This window comes from Eutrigla gurnardus (genome assembly GCF_963514095.1).
Source record: "Eutrigla gurnardus genome assembly, chromosome: 14".
Lineage (NCBI taxonomy): Eukaryota > Metazoa > Chordata > Actinopteri > Perciformes > Triglidae > Eutrigla > Eutrigla gurnardus.
In genome coordinates, this window is record NC_139937.1 from 4,674,709 (window position 1) to 4,700,853 (window position 26,145).

The 26,145-nt window shown below is 43.2% G+C and overlaps 2 protein-coding genes across 2 annotated transcripts in view; both read right to left on the minus strand.

The window, feature by feature from the left end:
- Positions 1-26,145, minus strand: part of stx17 (syntaxin 17) — a 300,626-nt gene that overhangs the window by 65,071 nt on the left and 209,410 nt on the right. The gene's annotated exons all lie outside the window — the stretch shown is intronic.
- Positions 21,897-26,021, minus strand: sec61b (SEC61 translocon subunit beta). Its single transcript, XM_084026532.1, has 4 exons — positions 25,868-26,021; positions 25,228-25,325; positions 23,414-23,518; positions 21,897-22,471 (listed from the first exon to the last, which is right to left on the minus strand). The coding sequence occupies exons 1-4, from the start codon at positions 25,868-25,870 to the stop codon at positions 22,384-22,386; spliced, it is 294 nt and encodes a 97-aa protein (XP_083882658.1). The 5' UTR covers positions 25,871-26,021; the 3' UTR covers positions 21,897-22,383.

The window sequence follows — 26,145 nt, forward strand, 5'->3', positions numbered from 1 at the left end:
ATCTGTCTCTGGTGTCGACATGCAGGAAATGTTTTTTTGAACTGATGGTACAAGCAACGAAGAAAGTGTGTCTCTAATCTGGCAGATTCGGCCTCCGTCCCTCTGCATTCCTTTCATCTGTGAGCCGCGTTCCTTTTTCCGCTGCATGACTTCATGAGTGCAATGGCCCAATCGTAGATTATGTTTTATTGGACGTCGGACTGCTATTAGACAATCATCTGCAACTCGTCTATAGCGAGGATTAAACCTGACCACTTGGGTATGCGAGGAATCCACAGCATCATCACATTCTGGTCTGATAACACTGGAACATCCTGATTCCCATCACCTGCGATGGTGTAACGAGTGTGTGTGTGTGTGTGTGTGTGTGTGTGTGGGAGTGAGACATGTTGTGTCCTCATACCATAATAGGCTCCTCCGAATAACTGTCCCATAATTCTACTCTCGTGAATAGATGCAGCCGGCTCTGGCCTCAAAAGGAAGGGAGAGAGAGGTAGATGGTAGCTGTAACTCACTTTCACTCTCTATGTTTCAAACACACACACACAGTCCGCTGGACTTTAATGCACCCTCTATGTCAGACAGCAAAGTTTCCGGAAGGAATTCCAGGCATCCCAGGAACTATCTTCCTGATTCCTAAAGTCTTAGTATTATGCTCATCCTGTCTAGATCCTGAGCCAAGAACTACACAGACCAGAAAGCCCAGATATCCACTTGGATGAGCTGAATTTACGTCGTGACTGAGCAGCAGGGAATGCTGCTGTAATCCCGGCCGCACCGAACCTCGCGTGATGAATTCCAATGGCGATGCTGAGCTGGCAAACGCACACCTATAGAATATGTGCCAGGAAGGCTGAGAGGAAGGAAGACGGAGGGAGAGATTAAAGATAACCTGTTGAAAGACAGGTTTACGCCATAGCTCCGCTTACCCTCACGCTGTGCTCACGCCTGTCCGTGTCCAACCCACAGCCTCTCGGGTTCATTTTTCCACAATGAGGGTAAAGTGAGGGTCGGCACTCGCCTGTGTTTACACAACACAACAGAGTCAGCTGGTACAGACACAGGTTTATCCCTTGATAGGGGTAGCAGCTACAATACATGGCCAAAGGTATGTGGACACCCAAACACTACAGTGCACCCATATGTGATTGTGGAATATCTCATGCCAGAAGCGTGGGCGTGTATATGCCGATTGTGGAACCTGGCTGCATGGATCTGCTCCCATTCAGCTGGGGGAGCGTTAAGGGGGTCGGCCCAGGATGTTCAGTGTTCCACATCGTCCCAAAAGTGTTTCCTGGTGTTAAGGACCACACTCAGAAACCTGCCGCTGTTATGTCTAAACAGGAAATTACCCTCGCCTAACTGTTTCTTCCAATCACCTTTGTCAAAAACCTTTTAATACTTCTCTAAGGAGGCACTAAGGGAATTAGCCCAAACGATGGGTCAGCAAACATCCGACTGATTTTTGAATATAAATATAATAAGTATGTAGAGTTTTGTGTGCAAGTAAAACCAGATAGTGTAGAATGGATTATATAGGAACAAATGCAGATGTTTCCATGCATGATGAGAGATTCCCCAATGGTTGAGTGAGTGGAAATGTGTGTGATGGCCTTTGCACTCACCAGATCTTAACCCCATAACCCAATAACCCAATAACCCAATTGAACACCTTTGGGAGATTCGTGACAGAATCGGCACTGCATTAAAAAGCTCTCAGCCACCAGTGACACGATAGAATAGGATCTATTTGGACTATCCATGAGTTTGAAGGTTGCCTGTGAACGGTGGTTCATAATAATATGAGGAACAACTCAGGACAATCTGAAGGTAAACAGTAGATGTTGCCTGGAGGATAATTCCAATGCTGTCAGTATGTGGCAGCCCAACAGCTTACTAACACACTGTATAATGATTTTTATTTCTTTTTGTAACACCCATGTGTATGCTGGGCAATGCATTTTTTCCAATCCGCTCGTGCTCATTTGCTTGTTGAGTTCCAGCGTTTTGAGTGTGAGCCATCTGAATATAATCAGAAATATTTCACACTCATCGCCAATTCCCACTTGTTCGTTCACTCCAAGTTGAGATCTGGTACTCGTCGGTGGTCGACGGATAAGTGAGTGCTCTGGAGTGCGCGTGAGTGTGCAGCCGGTGGAGTGCTGTGTCCATGAGAGACTCTTCTTCCCCCCACTCAGCGGGAGGAGGAGAGGAGGCTGCCATGGAATTGAGAACCCTCATCCCCTTCACTACAGTGGGAGTGAGCCGCCGGGGCTGCGCTAAGTGCTGCCGGGCACTATTACTGTGAAAAGGACCCCTCTCCAGGGTGTCCTTTCAAGTGTCTGCTGAACGGGACACTACTGAGAGCTGGCCAACTAATGTGTGTGTGTGTGTGTATTTGCGGTGCGTATCTGCATATGTGGGCCCATGCCTGCTTGTATAATGAGTCGCCGGGATGGTTTGTGCGGCTGAAACCAGATCAGGTATGTGTGACAGCCACCGCGTGAGTGTGCTTTTATAGAGCAGCGCGTGTGTGTGTGCCAGGTTACAGTATTAACAGACAGCAGAGTGTTTGTACAGGACACTAATAGCCACACGACTGATATTAGTGGATCAGTTTCCATCACACTCTGTGGCGTAGAAGCGCCTGATTCAGCAGGTGTCCCCCCCCTGAAGGTCCTGCCGGTTATTTGGATCCCTGGAAGGGTTCCGAGTGTCCGGAGGAGGGGTTGCCTTGTGATGCGGCCTGACTGCTGACCCGCCAGGGATCACGCTACGTTACGTGAAACCAGAGCAGTGATATTTTTCATTCAAAGGGATGGGGCTGAACGCTCTGGGAGTCTTACAAATGCTTATGAAGCAATTTGTTTATCAAAATGTCATCTATTTATGTCATCAATCAAGAGATGGAATTGAAAATGGATATCAACAACTAATATATAGACATATAAAAGTGCATAATAGCTCAAACAGGTTTTAAAATAGAATTAAAAATGAGGAAAAAGGAATATTTGAAATCTTATTTTGACCCTTGACTCGGAATAACTGAAAAATGAATGTAAAGGGGATATTTAAAGGGGGACTTTTCTATCTCTTTTTTTTCACCAATTGACTCCATTTACATTTGCCTCCTTTATTATCATTGCAGTGAAACTCTGGGGCCTTGTTGTGGCAAAGGATTGCTAATCTGCGGCGAGAGCTCTCACTATCATCTGTACTTGTTGTGACATGCAGCCTGGAAGCCTTCAGGAAGGCAGTGATTCATTTGTGGCTGAGGTGTTTTTGGAGTAGAAGCTAATGGAGAAGGCAAGGGGAACTCGGAGTTAGGAGACAAAGCTAATTAAGTGCATCTTGAGTTGAGGGTTTCTCAATTGGTAAAACATGGCACAGTGAAGTTTTTGAACTCCTGTGTGGCTGTCAGTGATGGACGTGTAAGGACTCGAGGTGCTTTCACGATAATTGACATCGTTTGGATGAAAATTTTGCCAGAAGGCGTACCACTGCTGGCGGGTGAAAACCTGCTCTTAAACCTCAAATTGCAACTTTCAAGTTTTCCGAGGGATCTTCAACACGCAAATTACTCTATGCCGTGGATTAAGATAAAACTAGCGCCATTGCCTTGTTTTCAATATGTGCAATTTCAAGTTGGAAACTTCCTAAAGAAGTCATCACGTCAAGGCTGTTAGAGTTTCAGCTCGTCCTACTGGACATCATCTTATAATGGCGATTCTGTCAAATGTCTTTTTGTGATGTGCAGCTGACCGTGATGACATGTCAGCGGTGGAAGTTATGGTGAAACTATTCTGATCCTGAACTCCTCCCAGGATCCGGGATGTTGCTGCAGTACTGTAACGGGAGTCCTGGAGAGGGTCAGTAAGTAACACTGTCAGAGCAGAAAGGCTCCTCAAGTTATGAGGAGTTATGAAGAGTTTGACGCGTTTAATGAGGGCCCTGTAATTTGTGGGGGATCGTGTTTCTGTGCACCACCGTAAAATGACAGGTGGTGTGATCATGTTCAAGGCACGTGTGTGTGTGTGTGTGTGTGTGTGTGTGTGTGTGTGTGTGTGTGTGTGTGTGTGTGTGTGTGTGTGTGTGCTCATATACACATGGGTTACACAAGCCCATAATTACACTTGAAGGAGGAGGCTGAGTGGAATAATACACACATGAATACAGTATGGCAGTACACATACATCCACACACACTTTACTTAAACGGCATCATGAGTTGGCAGTGGGCTCCTTTTCCACCTTGGGTCAGGCTTAGTTCAGGCACAAAGAGCGAGTGAGCGTGTGTACGCGCCTTTGTGTGTGCGTGGTAACCCTGCTCCAGTTTTATTTTTAAAGTGAGCGCACACAAAGGCCTCCAGTCAGACTGCTCTGAGAACAGGACCTTGGGAACATGACCAGTAGCTGTTGCGTCACATAGTGTGTGTGCGTGTGTGTGTGTGTGTGTGTGTGAGAGAGAGAGAGAGAGAGAGAGAGAGAGAGAGAGACTGCATGTATCCGACTTTTGTCTTGTAAAGAAGTCGCTTGTTCAAGCTGAAAAGAAACGAAGGGGAAAAATCTCTTGAAAATCCTTGCCAGATGTGCAAGCATAGACACACACACACACACACACACACACACACACACACACACACACACACACACACACACACACACACACACACACACACACACACACACTGCCTTACCGGACATTTGAATGTCAAGGGACGTCACTTTGTGATGTCATAGGAAGGATTTTATATGCGATCAGAGGAATTCACCTACCCACGCACACACACCCATACACAGCTACACCCATACACACACACACACACACACACACCTACACCCACAGTGGACACAATGAGTATGTGCCTACACACAGACCACTCCACACCCAGCAAAGGCCTTTCTTATCAGGTTTATGAGGAGAAAATGGAGACAAAGCAAGAAGAAGAAGGATGGGAGGAGAGAGGAGAGGAGACAAGTGGAGGCGATAGAAGTTACGGGAAAAGAAGATGGAATAGAACGCTTGAGGAGAGGAAACGAGGAAATGAGAGGAGAGGCAAAGGGGGAGAAAGAAGACAGAGGATATAGAGACAGGAGAGAGAGAAAAATTAGAGGAGAAGAGGGAGAGAAGGATTGAGAGAAGATGATGGAAGTAACGAGAGAAGGAAAGGGTGAGGAGACATGAGGTAAGGTGATGGAAGGGGGGAGACAGGAGGGGATGGAGAGGGGAGCAGATCACCTTCCTCTCAGTACGCCTCTGTTCTCTTTAGGAAGCTTCCCAAACCTGCAAACACAGGAGGACTCAGGGAGTCCTGGCCCAGGACCACACCACACCCGGTAAAGGACTTTCTCATCTGGTCTATGATGGAAGGGAGGCGAGAGGAGAAGGAGGCGAGAGGAGAGGAGATGGAGGTGTTCTCTTGGACTTAAAGCTTCCCAAACCTGCAAACACCAGAGGACTCAGGGGAATCCTGGCCTCAGTTACATAACAACGCGCGCGCACACACACACACACGCACACACACACACACACACACACACCTTGAGCATACTCTGTCCCATGCACACCACTGCCAGCCCCCGTCTTTCATTTCTTTCTTTCTCCCTTTCTTCCTGTGTTTTCTTTCTTTTTTTTCCTTTCTTTTTTTCCAGAGCTCATGACGCACTCTGGCATAATGAAACTGTTAAGAGGAGTCCGGTAGAGCCTGGGTCTGAGACCAAGAGGGGGTGGAGGTGGCGGGGGTGTAAAGTGACACCACACCAGAGCACTTTATTTACAATGTGCCTCTTTAACACGCCGCCTATTTATAGCCACCAGATCTTTTCTCAGCGTCTGCCGCACACTGCTGCACTGTCACAAACAGGCATCGGATGGCACCGGTGGATTCACACCGCGCCACGCTGCCAAAGGGGAACACGCCTTTTTCCTCTAGCATGTTCCTGCACCATACACCCCCCCCCCCCAGCCTCCTTCAGTCTCACACCTTCAGGACATTGTCTCCTCGCCACTCGATTTATATGAATTTTTTCACTCGTCTCTCAGATCTCAGATCCATCCTTAAGATGAGAGAAGAGAAGAGGGACGTAACCCTGTTTCTGTCTTGGCTTGATTCCGTTATTAGAAATGACAGGAAGACGGGGAAACAAGCGGGATAAGTGGAGTTGTTAAATGTGGTGATGGATGCAAGTTTATACGCAGCAACATGCACACCTTAAGTCCTGCAGGAGCAAAAGTACTTGCAATATTACACATTATATTATTACTGATGCATTAAATAGCAAGGAACATTTTTCTCCTGCAGCTGTTTGTATATACTCTTTGGTGGTTTCATCCGTAGCAGTGCATCACATTTTATTTTGTTAATAGTTATTACCTCAAGCTAAAGAGTGCTCAAAAGTGCAGTGGAGTAAAATTCTAAATTGTCGAGGAGTAAAATGTAAAGCAGATTTGCTTGTCATTACTTGACTGTTGCACATTTATACCCAGAAGAAGCAGAAGGCTTTGGTACAGGAGAGGAATTCATTCACAGAATTCTGACTGCCCCCTCGGGACTCATTCGCTGTGTCTCTGTTTGCATCTAACATCACTAACAAACACGCATACACACTTACTGACCCAATTGCGCATTTGATCACATTTCTTCATGAAAGTAGATTAAAAACATAATTTGTCTTTCTAGAACACGCGCTATAACTTCAGCCTGCACCCGAGGACACATTTTCACATCTAATTCTGACGTCCTGAGTTGAATGTTTTTATCAGCTTGCAGCCTTAGGGGAACTACGCAGATGAAGTTTCCTTCACACCATTACAAAATCCCATCGTGCCCTTCATGTGAGAATAGTTTCTCCCCCTGAAAATAAATGCCCCCCCTTTTATTTTGCCTCAATATGCTTTTTTCACATTCAGTCCTTTGTGATGTCCCTGCTTGCGGCTCTCTTTGAGTTTGTTGTGCGCATGGCGATGTCAGGGGGAGCGACAAATCAAATAATATCTGTGTAGATGAAATCAAATATATTTCTTTAGACTAAAGGCCCTTCTGTATCTGGAAGGAATGGTGTTAATGAGTATGGATAACCAGATTAAACATGCTGAAAGTGAACAGAAAAGTTCTTTGTTCTTAAAACTGTGCTATAAAATGCCTGTCAAAGACATATAGTGTCTTTAATGTTTCGTGTGATGCCGGGGTAAAGAGTGTATAAAGAGTGTATAAATCAGCTGCAACAGTAAAAGCGCTGGAACCAGAGAATGCATTAAAGCATCACTAAGTAAAGACTTACATATTCAAACATTTTTAAATGGAAGTTATAAAACAGGAATAGCTGTGAGTGTTAGGTATCTTACATAATGCAGTAACTGTTTAATTCACTAACATCTGGGATTGTTAGAGTGCAAGTGCTGCAGCTGTAAGCCTGAATGACCAACCGAGGGTTGACCCCGTCCTTTTGTTTTGGCAAATATTATGAATCATTTTATTTGTAGGCAAACTGGCCGTGCTGCAGTGAAACAGAGATCCAAAACACAAAGCTCATGTCGCATTAATACAAAATACAAATGGGTAAACGGAGAAACACACACTAACAAGAAAGATTATGAGAAAAGTAAAATGTAATAAGATTATATTTGAAGTATATATGCTCAGTTATGCTCAGAGTTAAGTTGAGAGATGGAGGAGGGAGGTTTTTTATAGCTGTTCATTTGAATTAAAAGGAGTCTGAAAAGAGAACCAGAAGGCAAACATGTAAAACTCATTGGGGTGATAGGAGCAGTCACACACGAATACTTTATGCACAAAAAACATTTGATTATCAATAACTCGTCCCGTGTGGCCTTGAATTCTTGAAGAAAATCTTTTTTTTCCTGCATGCCTCCACGCTGAACGACTCGTTGGGACTCGCTCAGACTACACCTGCACTAGTAGACTGGAGAAGGGTTTTAAAAAGTCCGGTTATTAGCAAAGATGCATGTGAGAAGTAGAGATCAGACAGCAGAATAAATGTATTACGTTGCTCTCGTGCCAACATTTTAGTTTTAAGAATGGTTAGCACGATATGATGCAATGAAAATATTTTAGATATAGCATACGATTAAATTACTCATGATTTTTTTCTAAGTGGGCCTTAAATTGCTAAAATTCATTTCCCACATCCACAGCAGGATTTGCTTTGCTCCCGTGCTGGTCCTTCTATCCGATTCCTTAAATGATCACATTTATCATGTCATATATCATCAAATATGTGCTAATTTACTTGCATTTTCCAGAACAATAATCTGACATTGAATAAGGCCATGTTATAAAACGATATTATTTTATTTTCTTGACATACTGTATACATCTATTTGTATCACTCTATAAAAAAGAACATACAGCCATAAAAGAATACATGTTTTACTATATTCCATAAATCAGCTATGGATTAAACAAACCCTCACCCTTCAGATTATAGACAGGAGTGAAGTTTGGTAATTTCTGCTGAAGAGGTGATGTAAATGTATGTTTTGAAGACACTACAGTTGAATAGGATTACATTTTTTTGATCATATTCACTGAAGCCGACACTAATGCTCCGATAGAACAACATAAATCATACGGTTTTAGAAAAAAAAGTGTGCCTCTACGTGCACGTAGACAGAGTGCCCTCCATCCGCCTGACTTACCGACTGGGACTTTAAACAAAAAACCTAATAGATTAAATTCCCCCAGTTGGTTATTTACAAGACATTCTTTTGTATAATTACAATTTTGTATTATTATTACATTTTCTGGAACGCAAATGAACTAAGTGTCGTAAAATAAACACCTGAACGTGTATTTACGATGTTTTCTTTCCACTGGTCTGAAAGAGGACATGTTATGGGGGCAAAGTAGTGTTTATTGCCTGGATGTCTCATCTTTCTCATCCGAGAAATGTCTTGGCCTTGGGTTCGAGTGCGAGAACACGTAGGGAGTGATTCCGAGTGTGACCTGTGTCTGTGTGTTTCTCTCCCTATGGGGCATGCCAGTGAACCGTGTTGACAACGGGAGGCTTTTTCAACCATAATACAGGTATGTGCTGCATTAGCGGCTCTGTGTGTTGGGGAGCTGGAGCTAGAGCTGCTCTGAACCCTGAACTGGCGCTATTTGTTGGGCCTGTCGCCGCGGCCCAGACGGCTGTAGACGCGGCAGAGGTACTTAGATGCATCTGAGTGTGCCGGGCCCGCCGCGCGTTGTTGCCGTGGTGTGAGTTAAGGTGTGTGTTTACTCAACAGGGTGTTAACGTCAGTCAAAGAAATCGATGTTTATCCTCACAGGTGTCAGGAGTGAGAGCATGTGAGTGTGTGTTCACCACTTTGCTTTGCCATCATCTCCCCACTGTCCCCAAACACACACGCGTACAAAGACTGTGTCCTGACTCAGCCTTTACTGAGCCGCTGTTCGTTAGTAGACCCAGCAGCTGGCCGCTACAACCACACGGCTGCCCGATGGTAGTTTTCCATGGATGTGCTGGAGGCCGGGGACGGCTGCTCAGAGGCCCGGGCTTTCCATTGTAATATCCATGGTGGCTGGTGAGAGAGCGTCACCGCTGCTTCCTGTGCTCACACACACACACACACACACACACACAAACACACACGCGTACACACATGCACGAGATGATTTTAGTGACTACGTACAACAAAGTGGTACATGGCAAGAGAACAGCATCACAATGCATCCACTAATAACATGCTGTAGTCGGGGTCGCCCCCAGCTCTCCCTCTCTCTCTCTCCCTCTCTCTGTCTCTCTCTCCCTCTCTCTCTCTCTGTGTCTCTCTCTGTCTCTCTCTCTGTCTCTCTCTCCCTCTCTCTCTCTCTGTGTCTCTCTCTGTCTCTCTCTCTCTGTCTCACTCTCTCTCTCTCTGTCTCACTCTCTCTCTCTCTCTCTCTCTCTCTCTCTCTCTCTCTCTCTCTCTCTCTCTCTCTCACTGTGTCCTTTGGGGGGGAGGAGGTGGGGTTTTGTGGCCGCTTTCCCAGCTTTCCCTTGGGAGCCTGTTCCAGCTGCTGCAGCTCCACTGGTCCCAGACCTCAACCTGACTTCACTGACCGCCGCCGCAGCCTGCGTGCTCTGACATCACTGTCCAGGCGTCCACGCACAGGCGGCCCATACGCAAGCCCTGCAGCAACATCGCAGCCAGGGAGACTGACACGCAGACACATTGACGTCTCTCTCTATTGGAAGTTGTAGTTCCCAGGGCCTGTGAGTTGTAGTTCTCAGGCATTATGAGCCTGATGGGTACCGGACGTGGAAATGTTTGTGGGTTGCTATGAAACACTGATACGTTTGGTTGGACACGCAGGACAGATCGTATTAGAGGCAGTTTTACACTGAATTAGTTTGCATGTCAGTGTGTAAATGTATGAGCTGGTACAAATGTTTCTGGTAGCCCGTTTTCATTTGCAGCTCTGAAAGCACATCCATGGTGGGTCAACACAGGACACTTTAGACGAACAGCTCTCGCTTGAATGGGGCTGGATATTTAACCTCAAGACTTTGCAAATATCCTGATTTGATCTAAAAAATCCTTTAACTAATTTGGACTGTTTTAATGTGGGAGTTTAGGTATTTTTCCTTCTAGTCTACAACCACTGGTAATGTCAATAGTAACACCTGTACTTCTCCAACTGTGACAAGTCCAAATGTACTACAGGTACACATGTACTACAACCGGCCCTGTGTGTGTAGCGACATAGCGTGGGTCAAACTCACAGATTCTCACATAAGTGATGAGCAATGGCGAGTGGTTGAGTTTGTGTGTGTGTGTGTCCGTGTGTGTGTGGTCCTTTATGTATAGTGATTCTGGTGGTTGTGCATATTTGATGGACCTCGGAGGCATCAAGCAGCATGCATGGATAGTTTCCGGTTCCCTGTCGCTCCGGCTGCTGGCACACCAGTCATGTTTTCCACATGGAAGAATACAAATATGCATGTTTTTGGGGTTATGTGGGTGGAACTGTTGCATGTTGAGTGTTGGAGGATTTGCGGATTGTAATATGTAACTTTTACCAGCCGCTGATGGGCTGAGCTAGGTGTCCGGAAGTCAAGCCATTTGTCCCCCCCCCCACGCACACACACACAAACACACACACACACACACACACACTCCACTGGCCGGTTTTGGGGTCAGCTGGGGTGATCTCGCAACATGATTGTCTCTTAGTTCTGACTTAGATTTGAGTATGAATATTACTTTGTTTAGAGGCTCATGTATTTATAAGTTATTTTTTGGCCTTTATTGGCAGCGTGAGAGTGAAAGGGGGAGAGAGAGGGGGGAGACATGCAGAGAGGGCCGCCGGGCGGATTCAAACCCAGGGCCGCTGCAGTGAGGATGCATGAGGCAACAACTCTGTCACTGAGCTATCCAGCACCCCTCTTGTTACACTATTAAACTGCTTATACTGTGGGGGGGTCGGTAGCGCAGTGGTCAGGGCAGCCGCCCCATGCACAACGTCCTCGACATGGTGGTCAACCCTTGCCCGGGACACACTTCCTGCATGTCATCTCCCTCTCTCTCCCTGTTTCCACACTGTCTGAAAAAGGAATAAAAAGGCTTGAACGGCACTCTAACGAAAAAAAAAAATCTTTAAAAAAAATTGCTTACACTGCACTTTTTATCAAAGCAAAGCATTTTAAAACTAGTTGAATTACCAGAAAAGGAGGTCAACATGCAGGTCACCTTGTGCTGCAAAATCCAACTGAGCCTCGGTTACTGATTATGCATTCCTGCACCACACTTGTCAGTGAAGCAGCGGTAATGATTAGTGTCCAAAATCCTGATTTACTGCTCACTATTGAGTCACCGACTGAGTGTTTATCTTGGAGGGGAAAGTGAATGAGAGATAAAGCTCATGAATTGTGGGACACGCAGCACAAGTTCACACTTACCTGCTCATTGTTGGGTATCTGACATCGCCGTCCGCCTCACTGCCTCTTACCGGCTGTCATCCCCTTGAGGTGAACACGCGGTTTTCATGTTCGCTGCTCTCACAACTCAATCTCAGCGGAAAAGAGTGTGAAGGGAAAATAATCTTCTGAGAAATATGGAGGAGGAAGGATGGAGGGGGGAGAGCCTTGGGGAGAACGGTTGTACGGTATCAGGCCTGGTTGAATCCCAGAATTGATCTCATGAATAATAGAGCTCCAGTGGCCATGTGACGATATTAGACGTGACATCCAACGACAACCGGTATCATACACTCCTCAGAGCCACGTTGATGTATTTATTTGTGTGACCTTGTAAATCTGCAACTAATTCAGTCTAATTGAGAAAACCTTTTAAAGTATCCTAAAAGGTCATTGTTAACTTTCCAAAAACACGAAGCCGAATCCAAGTTATTTCTGTTTGGGAACAAATCACTGACTCACGGAAAAGTCATCAATATGAAACACCCTCATAAAAGAAAAACAAGGCAATCTCCTGTGTTTCCTTGTATTCTTCGGCTTCTTAATAATTCATAGAGAAACTGCTAAACGTCCGATGCTCCTCCTGTTATGTTTACTCGTGTTTACTGCGTGTCCCCCCGCATCAGTCATTCATCCTGACAAATCTCTGCGAGAAAAATCTGCAAGTCTGCATTTTTCACCCCCCAGCAGATCGTATCTTTGTGCTTTTGTATTCATGTGAGCAGCTACTGAACAACAGAAGGAAGCAGGAGCCCAGAGCGGGTGAGGTGAAAGGATGTGGAGGAAGAGAGCAGCGGTGGAAAGCAACAAAGTACATTTAGTCAGGTACACGAGAGTATTAGTTTGTTACTTCATAAAATATTACTTTTTACCCAACTACATTTTTCTGACCGCTGTTGTAACTTGTTGCTTTTTAGTTGGTTCTCAAACTTTTTGGTGTTTGACCAAAAAAGAGAGTCAACTTTGATGTTTTAATATCTGAGTTTCATCACATTTCTACCTAGCTTGGTTTCATTGAAATAAAAGTTTGAGCCCCAAAGTTGTAAAATTATTCATATTTCACAAACAGAAATTTGTGGAACAGAACTTCTTTCTGTTAACCATCTCACGCCCCCTCAGATTTGTCTTGTGACCCTGTGGACTGTCCCGACCCCTCGGCTAGAAAGCAATGCTAATGCTAATTATCAAGTACGAGTTACACTGGCCATTTTACTTTTGATACTCTAAGTACATTTTGATGATAACACTTCTATTATTGTACCGGTGCTTGTACTAAAATATCTAAATACTTCCAGCACTGTAGGAAAAGGATTGAGGTTAATAAGTAGAATAACAAGGGGGAAGGTAAAGGGTTATGAGACAGCAGGTAACAGAAGAAGAATAAGCTTCTATCATATTTTCTTTCCCCGACACACCACAAACCGACACCTCACCCCGCGGCTTCTAGAGAATTATGACTGGGGCACTGGCCTGTCATTATGTTATTATCCTCTCTAACGCTCGAGGCTTTGACATGTGTATGCTCTCACACACAAATCCCTGCTCATGAACAAAACGCACAGAAGCCCCCCCAAACACTCTGATTTACACTTGAGCATTATGAGGGAATTCCCTGCTCAGACCTGCAGCAGATGGGCAGGTGAGCGAGAGAGAGATTAGCTGTCATACTGTGGTATGTGCCCATTCAGCACCAAAGAGCCAAGGCTGTAAAACTGAGCCTAATATGTCAATGTTTCTCGTATGCAGTAAAAGCTGACGTAACTAGGACGTGTAAGTCAGGGCAGTGTGTCACGGCTGCAGCTGCCGGTTCACAGGAAGACACTGGGTGAGAGTTGAGGGAGCGCTGCTGTCGGCTGCCGGAGAATTGCATTTCTTTGCATCCGCATGCATTAAGCTGACCACTTAGCGCTGCGATACCTAAAGTGATGCAGGCGCAGCAGCTGTAAAATTCTAATATTCATATTTGTATGTGAAGCCGGGGGTATGCACTCTGAGAAACCGACTCGCAGTGTGTCTCCACTCCTTCATCACTTCCACTCCCTGAACACGTAGGATTGCGTAATGCACCATCACCTGCCACAATGGCAAACACGCAAAAACTTGCCTTGACAGACCTGTTAAGATGGAATGAACATGCCTCAGAACTGCAAGAGCGTATGTCGTATGCAAATAAAGTTTCGGAGGAAGCTGTTGTTGATAACGGGGTCATGCAAGATTGAAACTATTGGAATATGATCACAGAATATTTCGCGGAAATTCATGACGAACTGAGTTGGCGAGAAAAGCTATGAGATAGAAAGTTTCACCAATCAATATTTTTATAATAACTGATTAAATGAATATGTATACTATGAAAGAAGCTGCTATAAGCACCCATTACAGAGTCCTTTAGCTTATTGTTGGAAAATGTTCTGTTCACTGTCACTATTTGCATCAGTGCCATTTCCTGATGCAGCAGGTAGCTGTTTTCAACAACAACAAACAGCTCTTATTAAACCTACTTCCTGCTACCTGCCCAACACCAAATGACAATATTAGCAACGAGCTAACTAGGTGGTGAACATAATGGAGCATTTTGCGGCTAAAGAGCGAGATATTTGCCTCAGGAAGTTGGTTGAGACCAAAAAGAGAACTCAAAGGAGAATGAATATTGGACTTACATTAATCAGTTGGACAACTAATGCTAATGTTCCTCGGCGTTGTGTGTTTTGCTTACAGCTTGTTTGCCCCCGAGTGGCCAAGAAATCCCTTAATGCCGTTTAAAGTGAGAGGAAACTCACTGATATGTTCTCGTTAGAACCTTTCAGGAACGCCTTTAACACATTATGAAGCACAGCGGCAGAGGATGACGGAGCGGTCCTAACTTTTGTTGATGTTATTTGTTAGTTTATCATAGAAAGGGTCATGTTCACGTCTGTTCGTCAGACATGTGACTGAAGGCTACTCTCACACTGTGACGGCCTTCCTCTCATTCATCAACAATGCCGCTCTGCCGCTCATTCTGTGGAAGGCTGATCATAGACCGCTGCCACACCTTTGGTAGATACTAGAATGTTTGTATGCATTAATGACGGATGTTGTGATAACCAATGGAGAGAAAAATGTCCCTTTAAAAGAGAGAAAAGGAGCCACCTTACCACACCCATCATGCATCTGTAGCTTGTACAAACATACAACACAAGTCAATTAACTTGACAAGATAATTTTCTTGGCACCAAAAATACTTTCTATTTCATCTCATTTGGCACTATGGTACTAACGTTCTACACAAAGTAAGGCCAAGATTTACAACCCATGTTTCAGCTTTCACATTTGAACATCAGAATACTGTTTTATGTTCATGTCATGTAGGAAGTGTTGAATTTAAGAGAGCAGCACAGATGAGCCAGCCAAGAAAATGACAACTATGACTATGATAGAGCTGGCTTGGCTCTCTGTTTAAGAAAAACCTGCAAAAGAAAAAGGAAAAAAAGAAAGAACGTCATTATTTGGACTATTTCTGCTGCTAATGTGGGTTTTTTAATGTTTGACTCAGTGAAAGCAAATTAGCCCAGAATTTTTTATTTATTTTTTTATTTGATACAAATATGTCACAAATATGGCAGCAATTTGCTAAGAAGTATGTGCTAAAATAAACTGGAAAATTGCTCTGAACATAGTTCAGACTACGTGGATATATTTGAATGGCGAACATTATTATACACAAGAGCCAGGTGATCCCTCCAGGTCCCCCCCCCCTCCATCTGCTGCCTCACCTCTCCCCTCTGTCGCTGCCCCGGAGCGCTGCACAAGGAGTGGAAAATACAGACACCTAAAAATACACGGCACATAAACAACACACACACACACACACACACACACACACCAAGTGTCTTTAATATTAGAAAGCACAAGGCTGACACCTGAGACCCTCAGCGGTGTCGCTGCCTCCCTCCTCCTTAAATTAGTCCAGCGTGGCCAGAGTGTCCCTGAGGGTCCAGTCTGATCCGCTCTGCTGCCTCCTGGCAGTTGATGGTGGGGAGGTTCGGGATGGGGGTGCTGGGGGACACATGCTTATGACATCACAGCCCAGTTGGCCCTGCCTGTGGCAGTCACACGGGGCATCACCCGGCCGGAGGGGATGTGTACCAAAAGGTTACAGGGGGCACCGTGGCCTTCATCCTGGGATTCTCCTTATCGTAACCCCCCTCCCATACCCACACAATAAACTCACTTACACTTGATATTTAACTTTATATTCTGCTGTTTGAGCCACCGTTTGTATTTGAACTGATCCTCTCGCACCGTGTTTGCTGTCTTCGCAACAAAGAATTGTTTTGTTTCCTCTCCTTTCAGGTTTTAATCAGCCCTCATCTCTGCCTTTAGTCGAGCCTCCTCATTGTTCCATTCTTTTAAATTCTTTACATAGATCATCACTACAGACCCGTTCAATGACTTTTCTGTTTGCTCCCACGTTCAACTGTCTCCACTTGTTTCCATCTTCCTGTAGTTATTCACATCTCTCTTCAGATATCTGTCTTTGTTTTACCTCGTGCTTGAGCTCAACCTCTTTTCCTTTCAACTCTCTGTATATTTGTTTTCTTTCCTTTGTGCTTTCAGCCTCAACCGTTGGAGCCGTATCCTTCTTCAAGATCTCAATTTCCATCTCTATCTAAATTGTCTATTGACTGTTTAAAAACCCCCCAAAAAACTTCTTATGTCATTCAACTTAATTTCTCAGTTTTTTGTTGATACATTTACTACATTTCCTTTTTTCATTTTATTACTTTTGACCTCTAATATACTTGTTGTTCTTATCTTAACACATTGCACTGGATCTCATTTACGGGTTGAGAAATATGAATGAATTTATTTTTAATTTTTTAATTTATGAATAATATGTTCTTACTCTGTTTTATCCACTCTAGTCGAATATATAAATTCAATCAATGACTTGATGAATCTATCACAAACTTGTGGCCATAATATGGGATTCCAGACAGCTGTTTGCTCTGTCAATTCAATATCCAGAGCATTAAAGTGAGGCCCAGCGTTCACCTCACAAGACGTGTGAAAATGTACATTTGACTATTTCTCCATCCATTGCATAACCCCCCGGTGATATCATTTATTTTAACATGACCCTGCAATCGACATGGCAGAATTAATATGACACCCGGACAATTTATCAACTCAATATGTCACATCACAAATATTGAGTGACGAATGGTCAGTTATTAATATTTCACATCAAGAACATCACGTGGAGAATATCTGTTCCAGCAATAAAAGGCCAAACATATAACTTTAAACAAATGAATGTGTTGCATGTTTTATACTATATTAAAAATGGAAAGCTGAGGAATCCCCCCCCCCCCCCCCCCCCCCAAGACATAACCCCCCCTATTTTCCTCCAGTGGTCCATTCCATAAATACCGAACGGTCCCTTACAATAAACAGTTCTGTCTCTTTCACTACAAACCAACTAACAGTTACACTTCTGCTGGAACGCAGCCTGGACAGATGGGACAGAACTTAATAGAAATATAAGCACTTATTATGACTTGTATTTCCTGTCACAGCTCAACCACGTTGCACACAGCTGTCTTTCATGCATAAAGCATGCGGTGAGTGTTTGTCACATAGAGGTTTAGAGAGCGAGGCATGAGGTACTGAGAGATGCAGAATCAGCCTTGGCTGCGACTCTGACGCTCTTATTTCCCTCTGGAGAAGAGTCCAAAAAGATCAGGGAGCCTTCTCTCTCTCACACACACACACACACACACACACACACACACACACACACACACACACACACACACACACACACACACATTCACAAACTCTCTCTCTGCCCCAGCTCCCTCCAACACTCGTGACCCATACAGTTCATATGACAGCGACCATGTGGTCTGGATGCAAAATATGGAGTCAGATTATTTTACAGTGAACAAGTTCGCACCTCTCAGCAGACCTGCTGATTAACAGAGTGTTGCACCAATTGGCTGCAATCCTGACTATTTGCTGACTGATTACTGGTCTTATGATCGCAGCGACCAGGACGCCGTAACACACTTTCACAAACACGTTCATGCATCATTAAAACGTGGATTCTTCAAGCGTCCGATCCTCACAGGTGGAAAGTAACAGTAAAACTTTGTAATTTATTTATTCACCAACTGTAGTACAGCAGCATTTTGAGCTGCTATATATACAGTAGTTTATTGGGCTGCCCAGTAGTAAATAGTAAAGAATATTAAGAAAGTACAATTGACAGCAAAAGCAATACAAAATGCTACAGAAATACAGAAACGAGTTTGCATAAAAAGGTAGAGAAAGTATAATTTTTGAGAGAAACACAACTTTTTAAATCAACTTTATCATTTTTAAGTAAATGCCAAGTAAATGCAGAGACCTTTTACTTGGGAAAAGTTTGTTTATTGTTTCTCAAAATGATAAACTACAGACACACTTTATCTGCAAATCTGCCCTATAAGGCAGTTACTGCATTTTTAGTCAAAAATGAATTATTGTCATTTTTGGGATATTAAAGACTTCCTTTATCATGTGGATAAATATCTATACTCAATTTGACTGCTTTTTCAAAAAAAATAGAGGGTTGTTCACCGTAACTCCCAAAACCATACAAGCAACCATGGCAGAAAGCCGCAACTGCAGTTACCCTTCTATATATATATATATATATATATATATATATATATATATATATATATATATATATATATATATGTCAGTTACTGCCTTTTGCCTTTGCACAACTCCTTATTTTTACTACATAATACAAAGGCAGAGTACAGTATCTGACAAATGGTAAAAGGTCAACTTTGAGAACTTTTTATACAAACATTTCTTCATCAGGGCAACAAGTCACCAGATGCTCCACCTATAATACATTTGTGTAGACAAAACAAAAAACTTTACGGCCTATGTACAGCTTTCATAGCATGTCGTAGTGCAGATCCTGTCACAGGTGTCCCTGCGTCCTGGTAACCCACCCTCAGGTTTTGGGACATCCCTCAGGATTCAGTTGGTCGGGGAGCCTGGATCGATTCCACTCGCCCGTCGATTCATTCCACGCTTTGCCAACCATGTGATCCGTTCAAAAATACACACACATACTTGACATACGCGTGTGCATGACTGGGCGCTCACACGCATCTAAAGAAGGAATAATCTGCGCGGTCTTTGGAAAGGAAAGACGGGTTTCATATCTTAAGGCCTCTGCTGCAGCTGATATCCTGATGGCTGTGTTTACCTGCAGGGCGGGACGTCTACGGCCATAAACGTGTGTGTGATGGATGAGTGAGAGAGTGACAGGCCAGTAGAGATGAGAGAGACTGGCTTAAACAGTTTCTTTTTCCTAAACCGCAGAGCAGCATGACTTATGTAGAACAAAAATACATGTGACCTATTTACAGGTCTCCGTGTGTGTGTGTGTGTGTGTGTGTGCACACATGTGCATGCTGCATGCTCACCTCTCTCTGTAAGGGACCATCCCCTGTAAAAGTGTGCGGTTTGTTCACAGGATATGGGTTTCTGGTGAAAAAGACACAGAAAAGAAGCGCTCTGAAGAAAACTTCTTTTCTTTCTCTCTTTTCCCACCGTCACCGTACACGTGAATGTTCAGGAGGATTTGTGTCGAATAGAAATATATCTGTTTAAATCTATTTATATCTGTTGAATATTGTTTGCTCATTACTGGAGAATGAAGGGAAACACAAACCTATTTTAGTGAGGTGCAACTCACTAACTCTGAATTCATGATATCAACTTCTAAAGATCAATATTTTTGGCAAAGTGCTTTCTTGAGAAAAAAACCTGGCTATGTTAAATATAAGTATTATGTTATTTATACTAACTAGAGGATTGTGTCAAATCAACTCAACAAAAACATCGTAGTGCTTCAATACGATCGATTTAACAGCATTATTGATGTCCGTCTGGCCAAAACACTCTGTTCCCAGTGTTAAGAAGAAAAAAAGATTCCACCTCATTATTACCCGTTGATGCAGCACTGAGTTGACTTGTGAAGACGGTGTCAAGAGGAGTTTGGAACTACAGGTTGCAGGCGGCCGTGTGGAGCGCTGCATGCTGCCGGGGCCTGCTTGACTCTGAGGGACGGCGTCACCACGGCTACTTCATATTTAATTGTTCTGTTGAATTATTCTGGCTCACTGCCGTGTTGTGCCACCATGAATTGGGCCACAGAGTTTGTAAGTGTATCTGTGTGTGTGTGTGTGTGTGTGTCTCAGACAGGGACGATAGGGAGAATGATGTGGCAGTAGTGCCCGAGTTTACCACGAACACTGGAAGCCTGTGGGAAAGCAGCGCCATAGCAACAGAATGAATTAATGAACAGGATCCGAATGCTACGTTTAACATAAGGTACACACACACACGCACACACACACACACACACACACACACACACACACACACACACACACACACACACGCAGTACAAGCCAGCTGGTGGTTTTATATTCAACACAGGTCACCTGGTGATGCAGGTTGGGCCAGAACTACTTCTACAACTAGAAAACAACCAGCCAGCTCACATCGTCATCGTACTGAACATCATGTCATAAATTCTTTGTAAGGGTCCACACTGTTTAAACTTGATGTGGACAAATCAAATCTGAAACTATTTCTCATCATTGACTTTGGATCACTCAGTTCACTTCTGCTGATTTTAATCTAAATACAATCAACTCAGCAGTTATTATGACGCGTTTGGTGCTTTGTGGCCAGACTGTCCGCATGACAGGGGATGTTGTTCCTCTGATGAAAATAATGTGGGATTTGTTTTAGAAATTAACAATTATTATGATTAGATCTTCATGGTTTAGAATTTTTTTTTAACTAAAAATGAATTCCGTCAGAATTTATTTTTGGCTGCTTTAGCTGCTCTTTGGGGTCACATGTAGACCTGTGACTGTACCATTGACAGAAACATCATACAAGCATGATGATGATGAGACGAGGTAAAAACAGAACATGTGTTCATGCCTTCACTTGGTGAGTTATAACTTGATATTCTCTGAGACGGTGCTCTTCAGAAAATAGTCTGCAGCGCCACCTGCAGGAATAGACAGAAAAACACCTGGGCAAAATTCAGACCAAGAACATTTTTACAGGAAAACCTAAAGCAGAAATATTCCTTTTGATTACAACGTGCACTGTTTTTTGAAAGTATTATCTTCCTGTGCTTATATTCAGAAGTTTACACTTTCCCTAATGTGTCAGCTGATTGTTATGCTCTATTCTCCAAAATGCACTAAATTAAGATTCAAATGGACAGAGGAGGAAATAATATGCTAGTATGTAACTGTCAGTATTTAGGTAATCATACAAAAGTCTGATTACTGACCCTGAAGACTACAGATATGCATACTGAAGAGTACACTTCCATCCAGTCAATCAGCTCAAAGCAGCTGGTATTATTGTGTAAAGACAAGCCTGGACCGTTGCTCATGCAAATAAGATGCTTTTGAATAGGTGGATGCTGTGTGATTTTGTTGAAGACAATTCAAATTGATTTTATAATGTGGTTTTAGGTTCCATTTAATACTGAGCTAATTAAAAATAAGTGAGCAAAAACCTCAAACAGGGTTGCTGGAATTTGTTTAAACCATTTCAACAATCACCTATAGCACTCTGATCGTAGCACTGTTGCTCTTGAAGTACTACTTTACTACTTTAGCTCTTACTTTATCGGCAATGATATGTTGTGGTTTCTTTGTTTCCTTCTTTTGACAAATGTACTTATTGTAAGTCGCTTTGGACAAAAGCATCTGCTAAATGACCTAAATGTAAATGTAAAATGTAAATAGGTGAACCGTCACTCACAGTGAAATGTAAATGTATTCAAAGCATTTTTTGTAGAAACAAAAGGTTCCCAACTCCCTTAATGTTTTCAGTCATCTGTATGTTGAGTGAACTGAAAATGGTTGAGGTTGAATGTCTGAAACAACACAGTTTTACCTTTTTATTGTACAATATTACAATTACATTTGTACAAATGCTTTTAACAAAAAATGAAATTCAGGCTGGAAATATTTGCTGGGGCCTGAAAAACAACACTGTCCTTGAGTACTGCACTGAACCTTAATGCAGCATTGGCGGGGACATGCTGCTGCCTGGAAGGAGGGCCATATACACACACACACACACACACACACACAGATATTACATCTGGAGGTGGGCTAGCATGGCTTCCTCCCGCTCACTCCATCAGATCTTAAAAACACAGGAGGGGTAAAAGCAACAAGGTGGAGACCAACATCAGTGCAGATGAAGATCATGTACTGAAACTGTTGCATAAAAAAAAGTTTGTGTGTCTATGTTGTTGTGATAGTGCAGGAGGGAACCAGGGGAGTACGGTTGTTGTTCATTTGTTGTTTGGTCCAGGTCCAATGTGTTAAGAAGCTGAGGCGTAGGGTCAGAGGTCATCAAGTGGACTTTAAGAGCGGGTGTACTTCCCCCAGATGTGCAGCATGAAGACTGAAGCAATGAAGAGCAGACTCATCACCAGCACTGGCACCGGGCCGCTGTCACAATAAAGAGAAACGGATCAGCAACCAAACACATACAAAATCCCATCATTTGCTCTAAACCCCGACAAAAGCGAGAGTCTTAGTGGAGTGGCTGATTTTATTGATGAGCTTAGGAAACAAGGAGGCGCTCTCTTCTCTGAAGGAGGGACTGAGTGGGGGGTGGGGTGGAGGGGTGCATCACTAAGTAGCAGCATTGCCATGCCAACCATCTCCTCAGCGGCCCCCCTCCTCTCCCTGTCAGAAGGCTGTAATTGAGTTGACCTTTCGGAGTGCATCCTTTAATGAAGCTTTGAGGCCAGCGTCTAACGCAGGAACAAACACGCACTCGATATACAGCACTGTATGGCGAATCTGCCCTCCTTCGACTGCTGGAGAGACACACTCAATAACAACCACAGCACCATCGATCAACCACGGCCAGCTATGGCCAGGAGACAGGACGCCTTCTCTAATATTGGGGTGAGGATGCAGCAGAATAAAAGTTTGAGAGTTTTCTTAAAGTGCACTTTCATAGCACATAATTATTAATAAATATAAATATAAATATAAATATATATATATATATATATATATATAAATAAAAGTACCCTTTAATTTATATATATATATATATATATATATATATATATATATATATATATATATATATATATATATAAATAAAAGTACCCTTTAATAAATAAATAAATAAATAAATATATATATATATATATATATATATATATATATATATATATATATATATATAATAAATTAAAATTACCGCAGAGGCATGTTCGTCCAATTTCCTGCTATTCTGACAAACATTTAGCAAGTGTTGGAAATCTAATGAACTGAGAATTAGTATGTGTTTGTAAGTGGAAGTTAATAATGTCAGAGGTAAATTTGTGTGCGAGTGTGTATGTTCCGGTGTTCTGCTTCATAAACTGCACTTACACTTTGAGGCCTGGCGAGTCTTCTGTGTAGAAGCGCCACATGCCACCGGTGCCTGCTGATCCTGTGGTCCTGCCACCGCTGCGTGTACCACTGCTGGTCGCTTTCCTGTAGAACACACACACATTCAACAAATCAAGAATGTATCAACATAGCCTAGTGTTTGTGACCATAATCGTAAACGGTTGCATCCTTATTAAAATGCGTTTATTCAGAAAGAGTCATTTTCATGTTGCAAAGTACTCATAGACACTATGGTACAGACACAATTTTGTAAAAATCTGATAATTTTACTCATCTAGCAGTTTCTTAAAATGAAACATTTTGATTTTAAAAAAAAAATAAAAGTCAAAATGAAAAAAAGATTTGCCATTGTACACTGTATTCAGAATATGACTAACTACAGTAGCTGCTGATGAAAGAGTGCTGTGATTCATGGCTGCTTCACTCTTGTGACGAGATTAAATGGAGGTTAATGAAGTAATGAAGAGGGTGATAGTAATGGGTAATGATGAGCTATAACAGTGAGCCCCTGATTACACACTGATTAAGCCCACGGCACAACATCTATCTGCTGCTCTAATCTACACAGGCCACACAAAGAAATAAAGGGAAAGGCCATCTGAAAATGATCAATCATTCCTTACAGTATAATGATAATCAGGCGGGGTCAGCACAAGGTATTTGGCAAATAATTATAGAGACTGTGTGCTGGCTGAGATGACCACGTAACTTCTCTCAAGTTTAATGTAATGTGGTATTCAATGGATACTTTTTCTACAGTGGAGGCAAACAAAAATGTATGTAAAAAATAACTGGAAAAAAATAAATGAAGTGTCTGTGTAAACAACACGGGCTCCACGGTGGTGTAGTGGTAAGCACTGTCGCCTCACAGCAACAAGGGTTCCAGTCTGGGTTCGGGTTCCTTCTGTGTCTAGTTTACATGTTCTCCCCGTGTCAGCGTGGGTTCTCTACGTGTTCTCCGGCTTCCTCCCACAGTCCAAAGATATGCAGGATGGGGATAGGTTCATTAATGACTCTAAAATTGTCTGTAGGTGTGAGTGTGAATGTTTGTATGTCTTTACATGTCAGCCCTGTGATAGTCTGGCAACCTGTCCAGGGTGAACCCTGCCTTCGCCCAATGTCAGCTGGGATCGGCTCCAGTTCCCCCACAACCCTGAATACAGGATAAGTGGGGATTGATAATGGATGGATGTATACAAGACCGCGAGTTGCAACAACAGCTTCCATGATTCCAGGTCACTACACTCTACTGGGGGGGGGGGGGGCATTAGCTCAGGAGGTAGAGTGGGTTGGCTGGCAACTGCAAGATTGCCGGTTCAATCCCCGGCTCCTCCTAGCTGAGTGCCTGGTGTCCCTGAGCAAGACACCTCACCCTAATTGCTCCAGACGAGCTGGCTGTCGCCCTGCGTGGTTGACTCCGCCGTCAGTGTGTTAATATGTGTATGAATGGGTGAATGTCAGTCATTACTGTAAAGCGCTTTGGATAAAAGCGCTAAATTTAAATGTCCAATAGGGGTTTAAAATCGGTTGAAATGTGTGCAGGCGGAGATGACCATTTAATTTGAATGTTTAGTGGTATTCAATGAATAATTTGCACTGACTCACAAGAGTCGCATCTTTCCCATACTCCTCAAACAATTCTGTGAGCTCAAGTAATACATGGAAGAATCATCATTGTGCTGCTGAATCTTTTTATTCAGGTCTGTCACACATCTGGATGGAGAGGAGAGCTTACCCATCACTCCACTGGCTAAAGAGTAGAGGTATGGGTTTGGTAGATTATGTGTGTTTACCTCTGTCTGACTGTGGAGCCTGCTGTGCGAGGAGCCACTGTCTTACTGGGGGAACGGCTAGATGCCCCAACATTGGTTGCACTTGCTGCTGGTCCAGGCTGAGGGGAAGAGGCCAGGAGAAATACACATGAACAGGAGTCAACTCAGTTATACACATTTCCTTACGTTCAGTCCAATGTCTGTCCATCATTCAAACGTATTTACAGCTAAAAATATATATATATATATAACCGACAACATTCTGATAAAGATTTGACAATGATTCTTGAATAGCTAAATTACATTTTGACCTGTACAGTGTGTGTTTATGTCAGCGATTGATGGCAAAGGCCTTCACTAGTTGTCCGTACCGTTCATTGAGTATAAGACGTCTAAGCTAGGCCAACACGCCCAGTCTCAACCATATGTGTTGAGGAACATATAATGTTATAATTAATACATTTAGTGCTTGTCCATCTTAAAGAAGGTGCGTTTTGGACGGTTTGAGGTGTTGAAAAAGAGCCACGTCTACAAACGATGAGCTAAACTTAGCATGCTAGCTAACAGGTAGCAAAACGTTGGGCACATATCTAACGTTCAAGTGCAAACAGAGCTGCTGATCTTAGTAGATAACGTTTTCAAATGGAGCTGAGAATCTTACCATTTTGTTGTATTTGTCCTGATGCGAGGTGAAACCCTGAGCGCCTCTTCAGACTGATGTACCAGTCAAATGAACAGCAGACAGCCGGTGTGTGAATTGGTCAAAACTTGAGAAGAGATCCTACAAAGCTGACGCTTGTCTAAAAAGGACACGACTGCAAAACACAAGACCAGCGCAGTAGACCGAGCAGACGCCTGACCGGTTGCTCTCATTCACCGCATGAAAAATGAATAAAACATTATTATAACAGCTTGTTTTGTACCTCTTTCATCAAAAGT